We start from the raw sequence: 24,046 nt of genomic DNA on the forward strand, positions 1-24,046 counted from the left end.
GGCATTGATAACTGCCTTAAAGCTAGTACGGTTCAGGTTGGACAGATTCAATTCGTCCATTGGTTTAAGCGAGTTAGATACCTTAACGATCATCAATTTGGCTGAAAATTTGCAAAGATGATCTATACATTAGTACCTAAAAACTGAACGGTCAAGATGTGAATATGAGACCGAAAAGTGACCATAAACTCTAACCTCGCACTTTAATTTCAGAGCGAGGCATCGCTCTGGATAAATATTATATATATATATATATATATATATATATATATATATATATATATTCTGGTTTTGTGGATGTTCAGTAGTACCATTTTACAGTAACGGAGTTTTTCAGCAAATGTATGTGTGGATGAAGTTTGATGATTAGTAAGGATGAATCAGGTTTTTACATGAAGCCATGAATTTGTGTGTTGGATTCTTTTAGAACATCAATCTACTAACCATGACAACAATTGAAACTTAAATTTTATAACAATTGAAACCATTACAACAATTGAAACTTAAATTTTATAACAATTGAGACTTAAATTTTAGAGACATCCTTACAAAAATAGGCGTATGCTATTTAAAACGCCGTGAACACAGTATTCTTTACAATGCGTTCGCTATGTGCTCAAGGCTTGACTCTGTGACATTTACAATGTTGGGGATGCAACAAAAGCAAATTGTTGAAACCCACTCATCTTAAAATACCTTACATTGCAATTTTCTTTTCTTAAATTTAATATAATTGAGAGATTTTCTCTAGTTGTGAATAAATTCAAACTTAAGACTTGAAGTGTGGAGACTAAAACGATTAAAATATCTTACATTGCACTTATACTCAATTTCATCAATACATTCATATAAATACTTTTTACCACTATAGTTGCAAATTAACCCTTGTACTAAAAAGGCTCACTTTATAAAAAAAATGTTGTAGTAAATTGGAATTGCAGAGAGAATTGATGGGAGAATTGTGTATTATTATTGATAATAGGAGCCATTTATATAGGGATTTACAGAGTACACAAAAGGTAATAGAATCCAAACATAACTAGGAAATCTAGAACCTTCTCCTATTACAACACTATGACTAAACCCTAATTTGAAGAGGCACACATGATGTCGACATCCTTCAACACTCCCCCTTGTGCCGTTCAAACTTGGTGATGACGCTTTGATCGTTGCCTCACTAAAAACCTTGCCAGGTAACAAAAACCCTGTGGGACAAAAATAACCCTGGTCGAAGGACAAAAAGAGCACAACACGTCATTCACTCTTCGAGATCGAACATGTAGACATCATACCTCCCCCTGATGTCAATATCTCCCCCTGATTGTTACAATCATGGGAGTTCGGATAACTTTCTTAATCCGATGCTCTTCACATGTTTCTCGAAGGTGGATTTTGGTAACGACTTAGTAAATAAGTCCGCTACATTATCCTCTGATCGATTTTGATTCACTTTAATATTTAGAAGTGCTTGTTGTTGCTGATTGTAAAAGAACTTAGGCGATATATGCTTGGTGTTGTCGCCCTTGATGAAATCTAATTTCATTTGCTCAATACAAGCTGCATTATCTTCATAAATGCATGTAGGTTCATCTGTTGTAGACTTCAAACCACAAGTTCCTCGAATGTGTCTAACTAGCCATATGCATTCTCGCACGGCTTCATGTAGAGCGATAATCTCTGCATGATTTGAGGAAGTAGCAACAAGTGTCTGCTTTGTAGACCTCCAAGATATTGCAGTGCTTCCCATGGTAAAGACATAACCCTTTTGAGAGCGACATTTGTGAGGGCCAGAGAGATACCCTGCATCAGCAAAACCCATCAAGACATCGTTGTCATTTTGATGGAGGGGAGGAGGAGAACGTCGGCCACCAAGGACGGCGTTGCCGGCGTCTACATCACGGAAGGTGGCATTTTGCCTTGTGGGGTCCGATCCCATACTTCCGTCATTTCTTTTCTCTCTGTAGGGATAAAATAAGCTCATATCAATCGTACCTCTCAAGTATCGAAAGATTGTCTTTATACCAATCCAATGGCGGCGTGTTGGCGCAGAACTATGTCGAGCTAACAAGTTCACTGCGAATGAGATATCCGGTCTTGTGCATTGAGCTAAGTACACTAATGCGCCTATTGCACTTAGATAGGGCACTTCAGCCTCTAATAAGTCTTCGTCCTCATCCCTTGGACGAAACGGATCTTTCCCGGGCTCAAGACTACGGCCGATCATGGGAGTACTCACAGGCTTTGCTTTATCTTCATTAAAGCGCCTCAGTAATTTTTGAGTATATGCTGACTGATGGATCATAATCCCATCATTACGGTGCTCGAGTTCTAGTCCGAGACAAAACCGTGTTTTCCCAAGATCTTTCATCTCCAATTCGGATTTCAAGTATTTAGCAGTTTCTCTTAACTCATCTAGAGTTCCAATTAGGTTCATGTCATCAACATAAACTGCTACAATTACAAATCCAGAACTTGTCCTTTTTATAAAGACGCATGGGCATATTTCATTGTTGACATATCCATTCCCAATCAAGTAGTCACTTAGACGGTTATACCACATTCGTCCGGATTGTTTCAATCCATATAGTGAGCGTCTTAATCTTATTGAAAACGCGCTCCGTGGTTTAGAGCCACTTGATTTGGGTAATTGAAGTCCATCTGGAACCTTCCATATATCTCTGAATCTAGATCCCCATAAAGATATGCTGTAACCACATCCATAAGCTGCATGTCAAGTTTTTCGGAAACTACCAAACTGACAAGGTAGCGGAACGTTATAACGTCCATTACGAGAGAATATGTCTCCTCGTAGTCGATTCCAGGGCGTTGTGAGAAACCTTGCGCCACAAGGCGGGCTTTGTATCTAACAACCTCATTTTTCTCATTACGCTTTCTAACAAAGACCCATTTATGGCCAACAGGCTTTATACTTGGGGGTGTCAGCGTTATAGGCCCAAATACCTGTCTCTTTGTTAGTGAATCCAATTCAACCTGGATCGCATCTTTCCATTTAGGCCAATCTGCTCTTCGTTGACATTCTTCAACGGAGCGAGGTTCGATATCATCGTGTTCTATAATTCCTTGAGCAATAGAATATGCAAACACATCATCAAGGATAATAGAATCTTTATTCAACGTCTCATGTACACTAGTGTAATTCATGGAGATCTCTCTATTCTCTGGAATTGGTTCTAACATTGGAGCGTCCCCCAATGATGTCTCTTGGACATAACCATAATCCGGAATATCTTCATGAGACGGGTTATTTATAGCGATGATTAATGGATCTTTTTGTGCCAAACTCGCTTTCTTTCTCGGGCGAGAATCCATCGAACCTCTGGTCCTCCCACGTTTCCTTGCTGGGAGCCCGGCCTGAGCCACATTGCCATCACCATTGGTGGTGGCGACGTCGTGCCCAATACCCCTAGGAGCGACGCTATGTCCATGATTTTTAGGGACATCAATCCTTGCAGGCACGTTTGCAGCAGGTATGTGTGATCTTGTCACTTTAGCGATATCAGAAAACGCATCAGGCATCGAGTCTGCTACGTTCTGAAGATCGAGAATTCTTCGCACTTCAATTTCGGACTGTGCGGTTCGGGGATCAAGATGAGACAAAGTGGGGACAGACCACGACAATTCCTGTCGTTCCTGTTGAACATTAGTGTTCTTATCTCCCCCTAACGACGGGAAGACTGTCTCATCAAAGTGACAATCAGCAAATCTAGCGGTAAATAGATCGCCTGTCAAGGGTTCCAAGTAACGGATAATGGTTGGAGAGTCATATCCAACATAAATGCCTAATCGTCTTTGAGGACCCATTTTGGTGCGCTGTGGCGGCGCAATTGGCACATAAATTGCACACCCAAATATGCGTAAGTGTGAGATGTCAGGCTCATATCCAGTAACCATCTGGGACGCAGAAAAAGGTTGAGTGGCAGTAGGCCTCAGACGAATGAGCACAGCTGCATGCAATATTGCATAGCCCCAAGTAGAAACAGTGAGATTGGTGCGCATAACCAATGCTCTAGCAACCATTTGAAGTCTTTTAATGGCAGCTTCTGCGAGACCATTTTGGGTGTGAACATGAGGAATATGGTGTTCAACCTCAATCCCAATGGACATGCAATAGTCATCAAAAGTTTTTGATGTAAACTCTCCAGCATTGTCAAGACGAATTGACTTAATAGGATGATCAGGGTGGTGAGCCCTTAACTTAATGATTTGTGCTAGGAGTTTAGCAAATGCAGCATTTCTTGTGGTCAAGAGCATGACATGTGACCAGCGTGTTGATGCATCAACCAACACCATAAAATATCTAAATGGTCCGCAAGTTGGTTGGATAGGTCCACAAATATCACCTTGGATTCTTTGCAAGAATGGTATATTTTCTTTAGTGTCCTTTGCATAGGATGGTCTCGATCCTAACTTTGCTAAAGAGCAGACTTTGCAAAACGAATGATGGGCTTTAGAAGCAACCAAGGAAGAATTTGGTTGAGCCACAAAATCACATTTAATTTTAGAAGTAGAAGAAGGAGTCAAGGAGGGAGGCATGGCGTCAGAACCATGCAGTTTCCGTAGTGGGTAGACGGCGCCGACCCTTTGTGGCCGGTCATGCACATTCATGGCGCCATGTGGCGCAAGTGTTGCTCTTTGGACCAATCTTTGGTTCTTAATTCTCTTTGTTTTGAAGAATGGATGTCCGTGTGAAGTCTTTAATATACAGATCATCATATCACGACCTGGGTGTCCCAAGCGGTCGTGCCAAAGCCTACATGTGTCAGAATCCCATAAGTCATCTCTCATGACATGGTTGGATTCAATGACTCGAATAGTGGTTGCATACAACCCACTAGAGCGATACATAAGTTTCTCTAATACTCGTTTATGTCCGTAGTCATTAGAGGTGATGCAAAGGAACTCTTGTCCATTCTCACAGTGTGTTTCCACATGAAAATCATTGGCTCTTATATCTTTAAAACTCAATAGGGTTCTTCCAGCCCTAGGAGCATATAGAGCTTCGGTGACATTAATATTTGTGCCATTTGGCAACATAAATTGAGCTGGTCCTCGACTATGAATCAATTGTGATGGTCCAGCCATCGTCGTCACTGAAGATCGACTAGGTGTCATCCATAGAAATAGTTGCCTATGTCGCAATATAGTATGTGTGGTGCCACTATCAACAAGGTATTCCAACTCTCCGAGAAACATACTGAAAAATAATAAAGTTCGGAATTAAAACATGTCCATGACATTGAATAATAATACGATACTTTATTAATAAAAATAGCCAATGATTACATCAAAGTTTCCAAAGTCTAATCCAAAATAAAAAAAATCAAACTTAGACAAATCGTAGTCACTCAATCCGTTTGGTAACTCCAATCAAATATGACCAGGGAAGTAGAAAGAGATGTCGGTGGAGCGAGGCTCTCTTAAGTACCACTAATCTCAATTACTTTCCTAGACATCATACTTCATTGGATGCGCCACATGAGAAAGAGTTAATACAATTGTCATTTATTGACTAAGACATATTGCCATTACATAATTCTTGGAAAATAAAAAGGACTATTCTAATCAAAGTCTGTGGCATCCTTGTGCACTTCATTTCCAGCTTTGAAGTCCTCTATGGTGAGATTGACATCTTCGCCATCTTCTTCTTCTGCAAGGTAAACTTCCTGCTCCCTCAGGTCTCTATACTCCTCGCAGCGTGCAGCTAGTTGGGCGCTTGCCTTGCATTGCTTGAACCAATGCGCACTTGATCCACATCGATGACACACGTCATTGTGGTTGCCTCCCTTCAATTGAGGTGCACGTTGTGGACGCTCCCTAGGAGGGTTGGCGCCACCACCACGGCCCATGGTGCCCCTACCACGGCCGGTGTTGCCATGTCCACCTCTCCCACGTGTGGCATTGCCACAACGTGTATCCGCACCAAACTTGCGGTTTCCTTCCTTGTTAGGGCGGTTATATGGACCCATACGTCTCTCATGTCCCTTATTCTTAGGGTTCCGCTCCTTGCGCCCTCCTTTGGGTGCATTATAATTCGCCTCATGAACGCTCTTAGTTCCAATGGGCCTTGAATTATAATTCTTCACGAGTATGTTATCATGTCTCTCAGCTACAGACATAACATTGATAAGCTGATGAAACCTCGTGATCCGTCCAACATTGACCTCGGTACGATATTGCTTTGAGACCACAATTGCTGAAACGGGGAAGGTGGAGAGAGTTTTCTCAATTAGCTCTTGCTCTATGATGGGTTGTCCACAAAATATCAACATGGATTGTAGACGAAGAGCTTCTAAATTATATTCAGCAACGGACTTGAAGTCGGCGAAGCGCAGATTGTTCCATTGAACCTTCAAGTCAGGGAAGAGGGAATCTTGGACATTGCCAAACCGCTCTTCTAGCGCTACCCATAGCTCTCTTGCATCTTTGATCGACATGTACTCCAATCTGAGTGCTTTGTCCATATGACGTCGCATCAAGATAACTGCTTGAGCATGCTTTGTAGGTGTTCGTACGAACACAAGATCCGGGTTAGGTGCCTGGATTATGGGTAATATTCCATTTGAAGTGAGGTGGTTCTCAACATCGGTTACCCAGCTATGGTAATCCGAGCATGTTGAGTCAAGCATGGGAAAGTCGAGTCTTGGTTCATTCGACATCTTGAAAATAAGAAGAGAAGATATATTAGTTTCGGAACTAAACTTCCACGAAAACTAAAATAATAAGATTTCCGAGCTATGCTACCAAGAAATCAATTTCCAAGAATATTTGGATTAGACCAAACAATGATGTTTAATATGGTCACAATTTGATGCTTGCGGACGCTCTTAGTCCGAATATTATGAACACTCTTAGTTCATTGATTAAGAACGCTCTTAGTTCGTTTAGCGTGAATCCCCATAATTCCGCTTATTAAATAATCGAACAAATGTTCGTATATTGCAAATCCTGCAGCAAATAAAGAAATTTAAAAGACAAGAAAGCAGGAACTTTAATCACAAAAACTTACTTGATGATTCGAGGCTTGAGAACACGCGTGTGTTGGAGCAGGCGTGTTGTAGCAGCAGCAATCAAGTAGGGCAGCAGCAACAATAGGGCAGCAGCAGCAGCAGCAAAACAGCAACAGCAGCAGCAGCAAAACAACAACAGCAGCAGCAGCAAAATAGCAGCAGCAGCGGCAGCGGAGGCACACTGGTGCGCAGAGGCTGCAGGGGCAGTTCAAGGTATGGCTAGCTAGGGCTAGGAACTTGCGGCAGTTTGTGGTTAAGGTTTGCTAGGGCTTGCGGCAGATTTTTGGTGAGGAGAGTTTTAGGGTTTTGGTTTTTAGGGCTAGGGTTAGGGCTCGTGTTGTAGTAAATTGGAATTGCAGAGAGAATTGATGAGAGAATTGTGTATTATTATTGATAATAGGAGCCCTTTATATAGGGATTTATAGAGTATACAAAAGGTAATAGAATCCAAACATAACTAGGAAATCTAGAACCTTCTCCTATTACAACACTATGACTAAACCCTAGTTTGAAGAGGCACACATGATGTCGACATCCTTCAACAAAAAGACTCATTTCCAAACTTACATTACCGCGCCAACGCTAGGGTTGTGGTTGGTATTGTTGGTGGTTTGCCACTGTTGAGTATGCTGTGCACATCTGTACGAGGACCAAATCAACGCCTCTTGAATTAGCTTTCTATTTTTTTTTTTTTTGGTAATGTTTGAATTAGCTTCTAGTTTCACCTTCCGGCCAAGTTAAGTTTCTAGAATTATAATTGTCAAAGACATCACGCATGAGTGCATGTGAGATTAAATAAGAGCGACTTACCGGTTGCCAGGTTTGGGAAGCCAAAAATATGATACATATTCTTTAGTAAAAGGCGAAAGAATAGTTCGCTCAACGCATGGCTCCGTTACATATTCTGGATCTGAAACTTACCAGAGAAGACAAGGAATCTGAACAATAATGACAATATAATACAAGTCTTTTTATAACAAATATTGCTTGTCGGCCATATGATTCCAAAACATCAATAACGGAGGTAATGAAAATAATATTACCTATGTAACTATGCAAGCCGTGAAAGAGAATCTATACATGTGTATTTCCGATTTTCAAGTTGCAACTTGCAGGTCGTCGTCAATATACAAATATTAAAAATAATATTACCTATGTAAGCACTAAGCGGTGAAAGAGAATCTACACATGTATTTCCGAGCTTCAAAGTTGCAACTTGCAGGTCATCGTCAATTTGTATATTGTCAACCCGCCGGTCTATGTCACTGTGTAAAACCCACCATCTTCTGCAATTTTCCAGTCGTATAAAGATTGTAGTAAACTCCCGGTTATGTATATCATAAACGCTAATTAATATAATATGGATCATGGATGTATTATTTGCCTCTACCTAACGCGTTGGTGTCGGCCATGTGACATTCACAATTAGCCTAGTTTAACTCTATCCCATTCCCATATTGCTCCACCTCTGCCTAGCTATAAATTCACAATAAAACTTCAGGAGAGATACACCTCAAATCTACATCTCGTTTCTAAAACACTCTTTTCGTTGCCTTGAGCTCTGAAGATATGGCAGAATCTCTGCTCACTTTTGCTGCCGAGGGAGTACTGACCAAGGTGACTTCGCTTGCTGCTCAAGAATTCAGTCTTGTATTGGGTTTCAAAGAAGATCTGGCACAGCTGCGGGACTCATTCCTCAAGATTCAAGCTATGCTAAGAGATGTCGACCATTCCCAAGTTCGAGGGGAGGCTGTGGAAATGTGGGTGAAGGATCTTGAAGACATAGCTAACGAAGCCGATGATGTCTTAGATGAAATTGGGTATGAAGTTCTCCGACGCAAAGTAGAACTCCGAGACCAGATGAAGAAAAAGGTGAAAAATTTCTTGTCCCACTCCAATCCCATTGCCTTTCGCTTACAAATGGCACATAAAATCAAGAAAATCAACACATCTTTGATGAAATTATTCAATGAGGCAGCTGGCCCTGTTGGGTTAGTTGCTAGGACATTAGCAGATGCAACCTCTCAAGATATTGAAGTACTTGATAGGGAGACCGTCTCCAGCTTTGATAGCGATGAGAAGCTCATAATTGGAAGAGAGGAGGTCGCGTCAGAGATGGTCAAAACCTTACTCAAGTCACACTATAATGAAGAAAATTATCTTCCAGTTTTGGCTATCGTTGGAATGCCAGGTCTAGGCAAGACAACTTTAGCTAAATCAATATATAATGAATCTAAGATTGATAGCCACTTCCATGAAAAAATATGGTTGTGTGTATCCACCCCCTTTGATGTCAAGACGATCTTAAGGGGGATCTTGGAAACTCTGAGACCAGAGAAAGCAGCAGTACAAAGTAAGGACGCGATTTGTAAATTCATTCGAGAAGAGGTAAAAGGGAAAAGATACCTTCTCATACTGGATGATGTTTGGAACGAAGATTCTGAAAAATGGAAGGAGTTGAGGAGTTGTTTGTTAACAATTAATGATACTCAAGGAAGCAGCATCATTGTCACTACCCGTAGTGACCGAGTTGCAAAAGTCATGGAAACTCTTCCCAGATGTGATTTAAGAAAACTATCAGATGATGAATGCTGGCTCATAATGAAGGATAAAGCCATTCCTATTGGGAGTCCTCCTATGTCTAAAGAGCAGGAGACAATTGGTAGAGAGATCGCTAAAAGATGTGGAGGTGTACCTCTAGTGTCAAAGGTATGTTAATTATATAAATCATTGTTATCCTTATTGCTTTAATCTTTGTTGAGAAAAATCATAGGGTGGTGCTATTCACACACCCTTTTTCTCTATTCACACACCCCCTCTATTTTTCTATTACTTTAATTCAATTTTCTTTTAAAAATTACTCTAACTACCCTTCCTTATAATTATGTTTCTTTTTCTTTTTTCTATTTGGCAAGTCAATCATCCTCAAATCCTAAACTCTTATTTTCCCGCAGACACAGAGGATTTCAAAACTCTTTTCGATTCCCTCTTTTATTTTTCATCAAAAACTTTACAACAGCCTAATAATGATGGCCTTATGATTATAAACATGATTTGTTCTACTATATTATCCTAGTAGAACATAATTTTGTCCCCACACAAAAATTGCAACTCATTGCATTCAATATTATGTAGAGCATCTCCAAATTTTGTGTACATCATCAGCTGCAGTGTGAAAGCTTGTGGCTGAAGTAGATAAAACACTGATTTCATATTTTTTTAATTTTTTTTTATTTGAGGATGATGCACCTTGATTAAGAGTCATAAACAAACAAGCATTGAGTTTGGTACTTTGCAAGGTATGAGGACAAACTTTATAATTTAGATTTAGTTCGGTAAAGGTGATTACCTGGGAAGCATATGTTTTGTCTAATAATACAGGTCATTCCAATTAATAAACGTATTATTTTTCCTTCATTTATAGGTAAAAAAAATTTAATTTATTGTATAATGATGTTTGATTCATGATTGAATTGGCAAATAGAAAAAAGAAAAAGAAACATATTTACAAAGGAGGGTAATTAGGGTAATTTATAAAAAAATATTGAATTAAAGTAATAGAAAATTAGAAGGGGTGTGTGAATAAATAAAAATGGTGTGTGAATAGCACCACCCAAATCGTATGTATTTTCAATATCCTTTTCATTTGTTAGAAAGGCAATTTCAAGGACTCATAACTTTTAACACTTAATGGACGTAAGATACATGTTTATGCCATTTACAGTAATCACAAAGCTCTTCATCTAATACAACCACATAGCACTTCTAGCTGAAAAGGTTGAGCCCTGAAAATGACAAACAGGAAGAGAAGATATTCAAAACTGATAATAAGGTGACAAGCTCAATGTCTGTTTGGACTAAGAGTTCAGTGAACTAATATAGGATGCAAACTTACTATGTGTGTGTTCTTAAGCGAAAAAAGAAACAAATATACCTCTAAGTCCCAAAATAAAATGAAAGCACCAGCAACCTGCAAAAAAGAAGAAGAGAAGAAAATTAGATACCAATTACCAAATGTACTCCAAATTAACCAAAATAAAACTTACTATGTGTGTGTTTTCCTAATGTGTTCTTAAGCAAAAAGAAACAAATATACCTCTAAGTCCCATAAACAAGATTAAGCAACGGCAACCTGCAAAAAAGAAGAGAGCAATTGCTTTAATTTTGGTAACTAGATACCAGAGTTGCTTTAATTTTGGTTTATTAGATGGTCTTGTAAAAGGTAGCTATGAGATGGTCTTTTTTTAAGATGGTCTTGTAACCTAGCTTTTAGTGTATGTTGTAGCTATTATTGTATTCACGCTTAGATGGTCTTTTTTTAAGATGGTCTTGTAAAGAGTAGCTTTTAGTGTATGTTGCAGCTATTATTGTATTCACGCTACTATCTAATATAAATCTAACACATGATCAACTGATAATAGGTTTTGGGAGATGTGATGCGCTCTAAAACAAGTGATGAATGGCGATCAATTTTAAAAAGTAAAACATGGGATTCACCAGAAGGAGAAAAGAGAATTTTTTCAATTTTGAAGTTGAGTTTTGATGAATTGAAATCTCCATCCTTGAAACAATGTTTTGCTTATTGCTCGATGTTCTTCAAAGATTTTGATATTGAAAAGGATGACTTGATCCAACTTTGGATGGCTCAGGGATGGCTTCACCCTTGTTCTGACAAAAGCCTAGAGATGGAGGAGAGAGGTAATGAATATTTTAAAATCCTATTGGCGAAGTCTTTTTTTCAAGATGTTACAAAGGATTATGGTGGTAATGTTACCAAATGTAAGATGCACGATCTTGTGCATGATCTTGCAGAACATGTATCAAAATCAAGGAACTTACGGTCACTTTTTTCAAATGGTGAAGTCCTTGGGAGCAACTTACTTAGCTTCAAATCTTTACGTGTGTTAAATTTTTACAAAGCAGACATTGTGGAGTTGCCAATTTCAATTGGGAAGTTGAAACACTTGAGGTATTTGAATGTTTTGAAAACAAGAATCAAAACATTTCCCAAATCAATTGGTCAGCTTTATAACTTGCAAACATTGAAAATACCTTATCAGCTTGAAGAATTTCCAGGGGAAGTTGCAAATTTGATCAACTTGCGGCACATTTATTTTGGTAGATATATGAAAGTTCCAGGTGGGATATTGAGACGGTTGACTAATCTCCGGTCATTACCTTTTCTCAAGGTGGGTAACAAGACAGGTCCTGGAATTGAGGAATTGGGTTGTTTAAACCAGTTGCATGACACCTTGTCTATATATGGACTGGAAAATGTAGGAGATGGAGAAGAAGCTTCGAAAGCAAACTTGGTCGAGAAGAAACAAATATGCAAGTTAATCCTTGATTGGAAGCTTAGTAGGCCAAGCCACAATGTGGAGAATGACGATGATGTACTAGAAGGCCTCCGACCACATTCTAGTTTGGAATTTTTGGAGATTCAGAGATTCATGGGTGTTAAATTTCCATCATGGTTATTCCTAGCCAACCATTTGAAAAAAATTGAATTATCGGGCTGCAACAAATGTGAAGGAGTCCCAGTACTCGGGCATTTACCCAATCTTAGTTGTGTTAAGATTATGAGAATGGAGAACCTAACTCGTATAGGATCTGAGTTTTATGGTGATGACCATGTTAACCGTGGAAATGGATCGAGTAAGGAGGCGCAGCCTTTGTTCCCTGCTTTGAAAACATTGCATATTGAGTGGGCCCAGAACCTGATCGAGTGGATGGAAGCGCCAACAGAAGGAGCAACTACAGTGTTTCCATGTCTCGAGGAGCTGACCTTGATTGGCTGTAACAAACTGACAAGTGCTCCCAGTCATTTTCCATCTCTCAAGAAGTTGGTGATAGACTGGATGGATAGCGGAGGCATGCCAATAGCAAGTATTCTAAGCAATAAACTCACCTCTCTCACTCATCTCAGGTTATTGGAAGTAGGGGGACTTACTTGTCTGCCGGAAGGGATGTTAGAAAACAACAAGAATCTTGCACATTTAGAAATAACTCAGTGTTCAGAGTTGACTTGTATTTCTCCCCAATCACAAGGATTTGAGTACTGCTGCGCATCTCTTTCATATTTGCGGATATGGATTTGTCAGAATCTCAGATATTTACCTGATGGGCTACTCACTCCTTCTCTTAAAGAGATGACGTTGTATTATTGTCCCAATCTAGAGTACATCCCAGATGCTACACACGGTGGTCTCACATCCCTTGAAGCATTGTGTGTGACAATGTGCTATAAAATAACTTCCATTCCATTTTCACAAGGCCTCCCATCTCTTGGTATGTTAAGGATAAGCCAATGTCCTGAATTATCAAGCCTACCGGGTGGACTAGAATACTGTACCTCCATTCGGAGTTTGTCAATAACAAGCTGCCCTAAGGTACCATCCATTTCAATCGAAAGTCTGAGTACATCCCTCGAAGAGTTGTGTGTAAGTGATCTAGACTCTCTTCCAATTTCACGAGCAGGCTTCACATCACTCCTTGAATTGTCAATCATATATTGCGAAAGCGTCCAAATTGGGCCAGAATTTAGTGCCTGTCTTCAAACCCTCGTCTCTCTTCAAAAATTGACGATGAGGTTTTGCGAAAATCTAGAGACTATTCCAAGTTCAGACAAGCTCACATCCCTCCGCAGCTTGGAGATTAGAGGGTGTAATAAATTAACATGTCTACCGAATGGTTTAGCAGCATCGTCACAGTCCTGCAGCCTCACCCGTTTGAAGGAATTGACAATTGGTGATTTCTGCGAGGAGCTCGATGAATTCCCAGCTTTTCAGGCTATACCACAACTTGAATCATTAACCATCTGGGGGTGGCCTCAGCTCAAGTCTCTCCCTGAACAAATTCAACACTTGCCTTCTTTAAGGCATTTGGAAATAACATGGTTTCACGGAGTGGAGGCTATTCCAGAGTGGTTGGGAAACCTTGCATCTCTTGAGGACCTGACTATTGAGTGTTTCCCGAGTCTAAAGTATCTACCTTCTGTGGAAGCAATGCAACGCCTCACCAAATTGAAAGAGATAGACATCTCCCGCTGTCCCCTTCTAGAAGAAAGATGCACGGAGGAGAGCGGCCCAGAGTGGCCAAAGATTCGTCATCTTCCATTCATCCGCTGTACGTTTTTTCTTCATCTATTACTAACGGGATAATTAGTGTGTGATTGTTGTTGTGAAAAACCCTATTTCTTCTTCCTAATATAGAACTGACCAAACTTGTTTTCTATTAGTTGGGGCTACAAGAATCGAGAATTGACCAACGCAGAGCACAAATAATTCCTAGCTAATTGCTTAAAGTGCCCACATTGAGGCAAATAAGGTATGTTCTTCAAACATGGTACCATCAGCCTTTCAATGTATTAAACCCTTCCCTTTCCTCTGCTCTGTCTTATCTATATCAATGTTACGAGCAAAATAAATAAATCCATTCAGTATGTTGTTTCTGCAGGAGCATCTAATTTGTTTTCGGCAAACAATGTCTGGAGGTTTTCACTGAATTGGAGGAATACATGTTGTGCCATCAGAGTCCTGGTACTTCTGCTGATCCATTATTATTTCCCATACTTGGTTATTATTACTCATTCATATGGAGAAATATGTCAACATTGCTTTTGTAAACACTGCTACATGCATGTTTGCGGACACTTCATCTGACTGGAGTGTGTATAGCATGAGTATCGAGCATTGATAGAATATGAATACAAAAAATTTTGTTAATTGGCCTGGAAAAATTTATTACTGGTGACTTTTATAGAATGGTTTGTCTGTGTAATTGGGGATTGAGATTATAGGAAGATACAGACTTCCTACAAGTTGGTGAAGTCTTTGTTATTCGACATTATTACTTGAAAGCAATAGAGTATGGTTGGGATAGTTTTTCATATTACTATAGCGTCATTCAAAATTAGACTTGTTTGATTTGCAGGCTTTCCGAAACACCTGATGAGGAGTAGTTGAGTTGGCTAACTGGTAGGCCTTTCATGCTATCTCCCAAGGTTCCCTTTCATCAAAAGAACCTTTCAGTTTGTTCCTCTGAATTGTTCTCCAAACCAGTGGTGTAACATTATTTGGCCAACTCTGTTTTTCTTAGAGAAATCATTGTTACCGTGGAAGCTGTTGCATAAAAAATCTCTTAACAGATTGCAGTGTACAGGTGAACTCTTCTGACCCTTCTTTTGTGTTGCTCTATTTGTCCAGATAGAACTGAATATGTAAGCCAACTCTTTTTATCCTTGCCCTTTGCAGCAAGATTTGGGGCACAAGGTTTTCGTCATTATTGTCTCTGTTGTACTAAAAGCAATTTATAGCAATCAAATCTGACATCTTTGCCTAGCAACAGTGTGTGATGTCTGGTGGATGACAGAAACACACAAATGGTGAAGCAGGTATCTTTCTTTGTCTTCGGATTTCAAGTTGGCGCGCTGCAATCCTCCTTTACTGTTTGTGAAACTTCACAAAAATGCTGAGATTTTAAGAATTTTAAGGATTTTACCTTGCCAGGTGCTCTGTTGTACTTGAGAAGTCATGTAACTATAAGCAGTCATTTGGTGCAACCAAAGCACTCTCAGAGCCAAAAAAAAATTCATAGGTGAATTTTGAAAGAGCTTTTACAGCTGTCTGTAAGTTATAAGTTATTTGATTCTTAAGATATCTATGTCACAAAGCTGCCATCTTCAGTTTCTGAAGCTTATGCAGATCCCTGTCACTGGTCATATGAGGCATCAATTAGATAAAAATTTGTATTTCTTTCTTTTCTTTCTCTTACATTGATTAGTTCATTGACACACACAGAAGGAGGGTCTGCGGAGGATTACATGGATTTACATTATTAAGCACTTTGCAATCCTTTAACTTCATGAAGTTCCGCACCAAGGCAAGGTAAGCTTTTCAAATTATTGGTTATTCATATGTGATATTTGAGAGAGAGAGAGAGAGAGAGAGACTGTTGTTGGTTCTCATTGCTTTGTTGTCCAATTGTTAAAGAACATGCCTCTGTTTATACTTAAAGCTAAGAAAAAACTAAAACCTACAGCAAGATTCTTCCTCCATCGAGAGAGAGAGAGAGAGAGAGTGTTGTTGGTTCTCATTGCTTTGTTGTCCAATTGTTAAAGAACATGCATTCCTCTGTTTATACTTAACGCTAAGAAAAAACTAAAACCTACAGCAAGATTCTTCCTCCATCGTTTCCTTATCAACTTACTTATTGTGTTGTCTGATTGCTTGAAGGAAAACACATACAATTTACTGAATTTAGTGACGTTTCTATGTCATTCAATATTGTTGTCAAATTTGAAACATTTATAGATCTTTTCCGCCAAATAAAGACCTTATGTAAGTCAAGAGTCAAAAAAAATTTAGTGGAAAGCATATACGGTGAGCAAATCCATGACTTAATGACTCGTCGGCTTCCCACAGGTTTCCTGTCAGCAAAAGAAGCTTTCAGTTTGTTCCTCCGAATTGTCCTCCAAAGTGGTGGTGTAAGATTATTGGGGTTAACTCTGTTTTACTAAACCCTTTTAAAATCATTACTAGCTTGGAAGGTGCTGAATTGAAAACTCTTAATGGCTTTCACAATACAGGTATTACCCTTTTTAGTGTTGCACACTTTGTTAAGATATCCATGAATATGTATACCAACTCTTCCTATCCTTTTGCAGCAAGCCAAGGTTTTCTCCTTTTATTGTCAGTATTGCGGATTTGGTTCCAAAGTAACTGTTAGCCATCTGATCTGAGATGTTTGGATGATAATCATGATATGAGATGGCTTTCAAATTTTAGTCTCAGATGGTGCTGGTCTCTTCAGTGCCAGCCAAGCTGAGATGTTCCACTAGAGTTGGGAGTACGTACGGATGCCATTATTGTTCGAATTACTTGGCTAAAGTTTGGAAACAGGCTCATTGTCCTCGTTGATACTTCTGCCCACGCAGAACAACCAATCAGGAGTGGACACGTAGACAACATGCTCCACGTCAGCTCGGAGAACTTATCAAGGAGCCTCTTTTTTTTTGTCTGATATCAAGGAGCCTCAGATTCACTCATGATGAGACGTCTGCCCATGCCTTGAGCTACTCACACATTAAAGGATCTTCAATTCCATGCCTTATGGGACAATGTTTCATCATTCTCCATTCAGTTGCACTCTTTATACAGCTAAACCATCATATGGTGTAATTAACCATATTTATTCGACCCTAGTGAAACCACCAGCAAACAACCTTGATGTAGCCCTAAACTCTGACTGAGTTTTGGGTGAACAATCATTGGGTCTGATTGTCTTTTATCAGTTTATGTACAATTTATATTTTTGGGACCTTTCTTCAACATCAACGTAGTAATTCTTCATTGGCATAATGAACATTGCACATACTATCTCACATATTCACATACTGCCAAGCATGAGCAACGACCCCTCTCTGTTTAAGAACGGTACATAGTAATTCTCATGTTGTTGAAGGTGAAAGCAATTGCATCAATTTCATTGGACTGCACCAACTACAAGGACCTCAACCGTTAAACAACCTCTTATCAGTTCTGGCCTAGCTTGCCTATGGCCTAGCTTGCATCCCCTAACAATTGCTACCAGCTTTGCAATCAATCTACTTAATTCATCAGATTTCAAATCTGCTTTCAAAATCTGCTTTACATATACTATTGATATTATTTAATTTTACTTTTTTTGGTTTTGTGGATGTTCAGTACGTAGTGCCGTAGTGGATGCAGTTTGATTAGGGATTTACAGTGCCAAGCAGCTATTTTTATAAACCCATATTAGATAACTCTTGCTCTTACTTTGATGTGGGACTCGTAGTGCTATCACTTGTCATTACTCATGCTTTCATTATTTTCATCCATCGAAGAGATTCTTCGCCTAATTAGACTGAAACAGTGTATAAACTTGTTTGACAAATAGAACCAAAGTCTGTAATTGGGTTGTTGATAGATGAAGGCCCAGAAGGAAGTTTCCAGGATAAAATATGCTAGTATGATTAACCATCGAACTCCCATTTTCAGCTAAAGAGTCAATTTAGAACTTCCAAAGCATGGAGGCTGCCCTTTAAAATGAAGCTGGACGTCCAAGTTCCACAGGGAACTACGGAGCAGACCTGATGTCATAAAGTGCCACTCATGTAGCTTGCTAGAGATGGCTGACAAGCACAAACAACAAGCCATCAGTACAAGTATCGGCAATAGCTCAGAAAAAGTATCTAGAAATATCAGATTTAGATATTTGTATCTTGTCGAGGTAAGGAACCATAAGTCCAAAACAAAATTATTTGCAACCTTTAATTTGATCAGATAGATTATCCATTAGTATGGTATTTGAGGCATTCACCATCAAAAAGTTGTCAAAACACCAATCCCCAAAGAATTATTGCTTGCTGTAGATCCAGACCATATGTCCCTGATTAATAACCACATCACAAATGCCATTTGATCAGCATTTTAAGGAATTTCTAGCACTGATCCCCTTCATATATATGCATGACTAAATGCAGAATTCTTCTCTACATCAGCATTTTAAGGAATTTTTATATGAACTATGTTATAACAATGAGTCTCAAATACATTTTGTGAAAGCAAGTTATCTATAACCGCCACTCTGATAAATTTTCATAAGTTTTGGTATTGGCTTCACAAAAATTGACTGAAAAAAAAAATTGTATAAACAACTATAAGTCAACTGAGTTTAGAATCACTGCCCATTGCTGAATATTCGAGGTAGGGGTTTCTTTCAAGTCACTAAGCATTAACCATTCTTATAACTTTGCTCATTTCTTCTAGGTAACTCGTAAGTCGTAACTGCTTCTGTTTGCAATACCGATCCTGATATTGGCTCTTGCTTAACTAGTGTTTGAATGCAACAATGTCCACTGCTAACGGCATACTGTGCTGCTGCTTCATTGATTTCCGGGTTATTAACCATCTCTCCATCTCAGCAAGAAAACTGGAAGAAAGGAGATTTGTAACTTTGAGAAGTGAGAATCCCACATGCACTGATCTACTGCTGCTCATGTAATAATCAGAAGATGAAATATATAAGCGATCATACAACCTCTTTATCCTATCAAATAAATGTCAGAAGGCCAACTTCATAAACTGACATATTAACAAAAAGGGCAAAGATACAAAAACTAGTAGGAAATATATGCTAGTTATGTACTGCCACACATGAAACCAATTTAACAACTAAATCTGCATATGCCCAGATCTTCAACACCAGAAGAAACCCGGCGTATTCTGATGGTGATTAAGGTAAAAGGAGAGGAAAATCTTAAAAATTGCATGCAAGACCAGCACTTCGTACCAGTATTTATGCTGGCCTTTGTTCCTTGTCTGGTGTCAAGTGAAGGCTAAAATTTTCTACACCTTCAATTTCCTCACGAAATAGAAGAGACTATTTCTAATGAGTTCCTTTCCGTGTCACTACAATCAGCGGAGAACAGCTGCAACAAGCATTTAAGGACACAGTGACAAACCACCTCAACTTTACTTCACAGACAAGCGGAACAAAGAAACTTGAACTGGATTTGGTAGGGTGCGCCAAACCTTGCAGTAATGCAAGACAAGGATGACACGTGTGAGCCCCAATAGCAAGCTATTGTGATAGACTCACCCCTTAAAAAAATTAATTTAATATCGTGTGAACCATTGATCCACGTATCAGATATTAAACTGATAAGAACAGATACTACACTTGATCTTAGCCAAAAGGCCGAGAAAGGTATGCTTTGTTTGGTCTAGCTCTTCGCTTTTTATACTCTATTCCCTTCCGTGCTTCTTTCATCCAGTGATGTGGGAATCTCACCTTCAGAAACAGCAAGGGGCTGCTTCCAGGGTCTTTACTGATGAACTTGTGCCTCGTATTCCAAAATATTACAGTAAACTCAACTAATAGTCTTCCCCATCTTACACTTGCAAATAAAAAAAATCCGGGCTTACATGGTCTTCCCCATCTGCAAAGAACAACTCAAGAGGACATCCGTGACATTGAGAATGAGAAGCCAATGAAGGCCTGAACAAATTAAATACATGGAGTGCTGTACTTTATGATATTACATAATCATTAGATCAGATCAAGCTACAAAAATATGAGCAGGGATTATTGTTGCAGGTGGCTGGTAAACATTGATTTGGATGTGCTATATATATGATCTGCATAAACTGGGAAGGTGGTAACTAAAATGACATAAAACATTGATTAAATATTTCATGACACCGACTGTTAACTTGGGGTTAAACTTAGCGCTTGGCACCTACCTAGTGTTGCTACGTAGGAGGCCTGAATCACTGACCTAGGCCTCTAGGTGGGAGTTGATATGCTTTGTGATAGTTAGCTAGATGACAATTCTGAAAATGCTGCTGGTGTTTGATTATTCATTGGAGGATATGTTGTGCTTTTTAGTCTGTTCAGTTGCTGCAGTAGGAGATTGTTTGGTACTTTCTTCCAACATGGGACTACAACGATGTGCAGACCCCAAACTGGGGTCCCGGTCTTGCTTGCTGAGAATGAGCTTAATATAATTTGCTTCCACTTTCCTTGTTGGGAATATTGTGGCATGGCTTTACCTTTCTAGTTTTTCAGTTTGATTGTCTTGATTTTCAATAATGTTATGTATTGAGCAGGCTTATTGAACCCTTGTTGGTTTAGTTATGACATTTGATCAGTTGGTTATCTGTGTGATTTACGCATTTTGATATTGTGATGGATCGTTCTGAATGGCTAGCATTTCTTTTTTTTGACTTTGTCAAGGGGAATCCAAAGGCTTCCTAGGCCCAAGATAAACTCCTTCGGCGCATGTGAAATGCTTCAACTGTGCATTGCAGCACAGTGCCTGGCCACTTTGACAGCTTCGGGGTTCGAACCTAGGTTGGGGAGCACACCCAACTAGGCAAGAACCACTAGACCACTTGCAATGGCTAGCATTGCTTTGTTCTGTGCATACTGCATCGTGTGTGTGTGTGTGTGTATTTTAATGGTTGTTACTTGTCAATAAATGTCACAGCTGCTCCGGTATTCAAATGCTGATCATTTGGCTGCTACTTCACCCGGATGATTCGCATTCCTTTGCAACAATTTATGCAGGTTGGAGATGAAGAGGCTTCGGTCTTCAAAATGCTAACTAAGAATAAAGAACCATTAATTAGCAGGGAGAGGCGTTGATGAACTTGACACACTGATTGACTAGCATAGATCTAAGTCTTCTCATCAGGAGTCTATTTTTGCTTGTTTTCTTCTAAGTATGTTCTGAATTGGCTTCAAGCCCTTCTCTCTTTGTTGCAAATTTCAAATTCAGTTTCTAATTTATTGGGTCCTATATTTTGGTTGAGATATAATAAGGTTGTGCTCTAGTTTTAGCAGTTTTAAGTTTTTAACAGAGAAGCATGACTGCTTGATAACTTTAGCAGAAACCAGAATTTATACTTGTTGAAATCCCATAAAAGCATCATATTCTATTCTTGTTATCATTCCAATTCTATGGTGGAAACAGTGGAAGCCTTTCTTGGCAGCTCTGTTTTACAGAAATCATATTTTGAAAACATGATGGGTCGGTTGTACTGTCGGGTGCTTTGGAATATTCCAAGGATAAAACTATCATGTTTGAAATGGTCACCTCCCTCTTCTCTGCCCTAGTACTTGATTATGCTCACTTGTTTTTGTACGAGAACTCTTTTACATGTTCTGGATAATCTGGTTTAGACCTATTTTTTTTCACTAAATCAGAAGATAACCTAGCAAGAGGTTATTAGACTCAACTCATTTTGAGTAATTGGTTGGTGGAACGATGTTTTTCATGTTATGGAGGATGAGGTACCTGTCTTGGTACAGCTCAATCTTCAATCTCCTTATCAAGGGACTGTGCTAGTTTCTGTGGGGAAGTGCGAACCATGGCTAATAAGCACAAAAAGAACCAAAAACAAAATTCCTAATCTGATAACAAGATCGAAATATGAATCTTACTGGTTGAAAACAAAACTTACAACCTTTGTACTAGTGCAAGTATCTTGATCTCCTATTTTCCATATTGGCATTGGCATTCTAATGTCATCATATCTACCAAATTAGAACAGTTTCTGCCACATATACGGACATCTTTAATCCAATGCCATTATGACTGCGATTGAATTTAGGTTCTTACACTGATGCCATTTCTTCAGTTGACAAGAGCTGCATGATTACCTCTTCTATGAAGGTATAATAGGAATTAATTTCTCTTGACCATCCATTAGGTAGGTGGCAGAATGCTTGTAACAACATTAGCTTTGTGAACCCCAGCATCGACATACTACAAGCTTATTATTACCATGTTAACAGGGCATTTGGATGGTTTCCCTGCCCTTGCTGTTTAATTTTAGATCGCAGGACTTGCTGCTGTGCCTTCAGACCATCCAATGCATCTGCATGGTTTCAGTTTCTATGTTGTTGGAAAGGGGCCTTGGGGACTTTGACAAGGATAAGGAACCTTTGAAATATAATCATTTTGATCCTCCTCTGCGAATACTATTGCCGTCCCTGTAAATGGGTGGACTGCCATTAGATTCCAGGCTGACAATCCTGGAGTTTGGTTTATGCAATGCCATTTAGATAGCCATACGTCCATGGGGAAGTAAATTCATACTGAAAAGTGGAACAGAGCCCCAAAGCACATATCTTACCTCCACCACCAGATATGCCACCATTCTGAGGCCTGAGGCTAGATGCTGGCTCTCCACAATGATTTGATTATATGGAATAAACTTTTGGACAACACACATGTAGTCCATTTACTATATGGATTTAGTTTTTGATTTAACCCTATATGTTCCATTAAGTAAGAAGATAGTTATTGCTAGCTATACTAGTAATGTTGTTTGAAGAATGAGTTATCATGAAGATTGCTACCCTTGGTACTAATTGTTTGTCTCAATTGGTTTTCCAACATACTGTGTCCAGGAAAGGAAAGGGAGTTTGCATAACAAATTCATATTAGAAGCAAAAGAATTTGAAAGGAGAAAAACAAGAAGGAAAATGACAATTATAGTAGCTAGCTATCAATTGGACCATTACCTGTTTTCTTATTTACCATCAACTACTACTCTCAGTATCATGATGATTGTCAATTAACATGAACTTTAATATATGTGTTCGACAGCGTCTTTAACTCTCCGGCCACTTCTTCCATTGTTGGTCTTTGTGCACTACTCAAGTTGATGATCGCTTTGTGAGTTCTGCTACTGATGTGACTTTTTCTTTGTTTTCCTCATTAACTTGCGGTGCAAGACTCTGAAGAAGGCCATTTTGTAATTCCATGGAGAAAAGAAAATGAGAAGTTATGATTCTCTGACTTTCTGGTCTATTAAAATTTATTGGTTTCTCCCCAGTTAAAATTTCTACAAAAACGACTCCAAAGCTGTAGACATCACTCTTGTCTGTCAATTGGCCTGTAAGTAGATACTCTGGGTCCAGATAACCCAGTGTCCTTTGAAGCAATGTACTTGTCTGGGCCTCATTACTAGGGATTAACCATGAAGGTCCAAAACCAGCAACCTTGGCCAAACAATCAGTTAATAATATATCGGAAGACTTGACAAATCCATGAATGATTGATAAAGAGTACTGCAGATTCTGCTGCTATCTCTATAAGGATATCCCAATGAGGCATTGCATTTTGCGCACTTTTCCGATCATGAAATATATCAAAAAGGGTCCCATTAGGCGAATTCATAAACCAAAACGGGAGCTTCAGTCTCTAAACAGCAGCGCAACAACTTGATCACATTTTGATGGTTCACTTGGGCAAGAGTGATAATCTCATTTATAAAACGCTTGATTTGGCCTCCTCCACTAGTACCTAGCTTTTCTTTTACAAAAACTTCCCCATTACACTGTCTGGAGGTGAAAGTTTACTGTAAACTGTTCCATTAGTAATTGAGCTGGCTCCTGGTACTTGATTGTACTCGGTAGCCATCTCAAGCTCCTCGGCTGAAAAAAAATTTGTGCCACCAGCTGCAGGTCCATGAGAAGCAAGAAGC

General features: G+C 39.2%; 1 protein-coding gene and 1 non-coding gene across 11 annotated transcripts; one reads left to right on the forward strand and one right to left on the reverse strand.

Annotated features, from left to right (window-relative positions):
- Positions 1-8,401: 8,401 nt before the first annotated feature.
- On the forward strand, positions 8,402-17,573 carry LOC133709115 (putative disease resistance protein RGA3). 10 transcript variants are annotated; one of them, XM_062134743.1, is made up of 10 exons: positions 8,402-9,737; positions 11,450-14,153; positions 14,266-14,354; positions 14,468-14,566; positions 14,944-15,004; positions 15,126-15,188; positions 15,281-15,420; positions 15,536-15,913; positions 16,451-16,614; positions 16,693-17,573. In XM_062134743.1, the coding sequence occupies exons 1-3, from the start codon at positions 8,598-8,600 to the stop codon at positions 14,289-14,291; spliced, it is 3,870 nt and encodes a 1,289-aa protein (XP_061990727.1). In that variant the 5' UTR covers positions 8,402-8,597; the 3' UTR covers positions 14,292-14,354; positions 14,468-14,566; positions 14,944-15,004; positions 15,126-15,188; positions 15,281-15,420; positions 15,536-15,913; positions 16,451-16,614; positions 16,693-17,573. The 10 variants fall into 10 exon arrangements, with proteins under 10 accessions (XP_061990727.1, XP_061990722.1, XP_061990728.1 ...); XM_062134738.1 differs by having other exon boundaries at positions 14,961-15,188; positions 15,536-15,654; positions 15,827-15,913; XM_062134744.1 differs by having other exon boundaries at positions 14,961-15,030.
- Positions 17,574-19,566: 1,993 nt separating this feature from the next.
- LOC133713223 (U2 spliceosomal RNA) lies at positions 19,567-19,761 on the reverse strand. Its single transcript, XR_009847895.1, has one exon. It is a non-coding gene; the product is annotated as a U2 spliceosomal RNA (small nuclear RNA).
- Between the last annotated feature and the right edge of the window lie 4,285 nt (positions 19,762-24,046).

This window comes from Rosa rugosa, chromosome 5 (assembly GCF_958449725.1).
Source record: "Rosa rugosa chromosome 5, drRosRugo1.1, whole genome shotgun sequence".
Classification (NCBI taxonomy): domain Eukaryota; kingdom Viridiplantae; phylum Streptophyta; class Magnoliopsida; order Rosales; family Rosaceae; genus Rosa; species Rosa rugosa.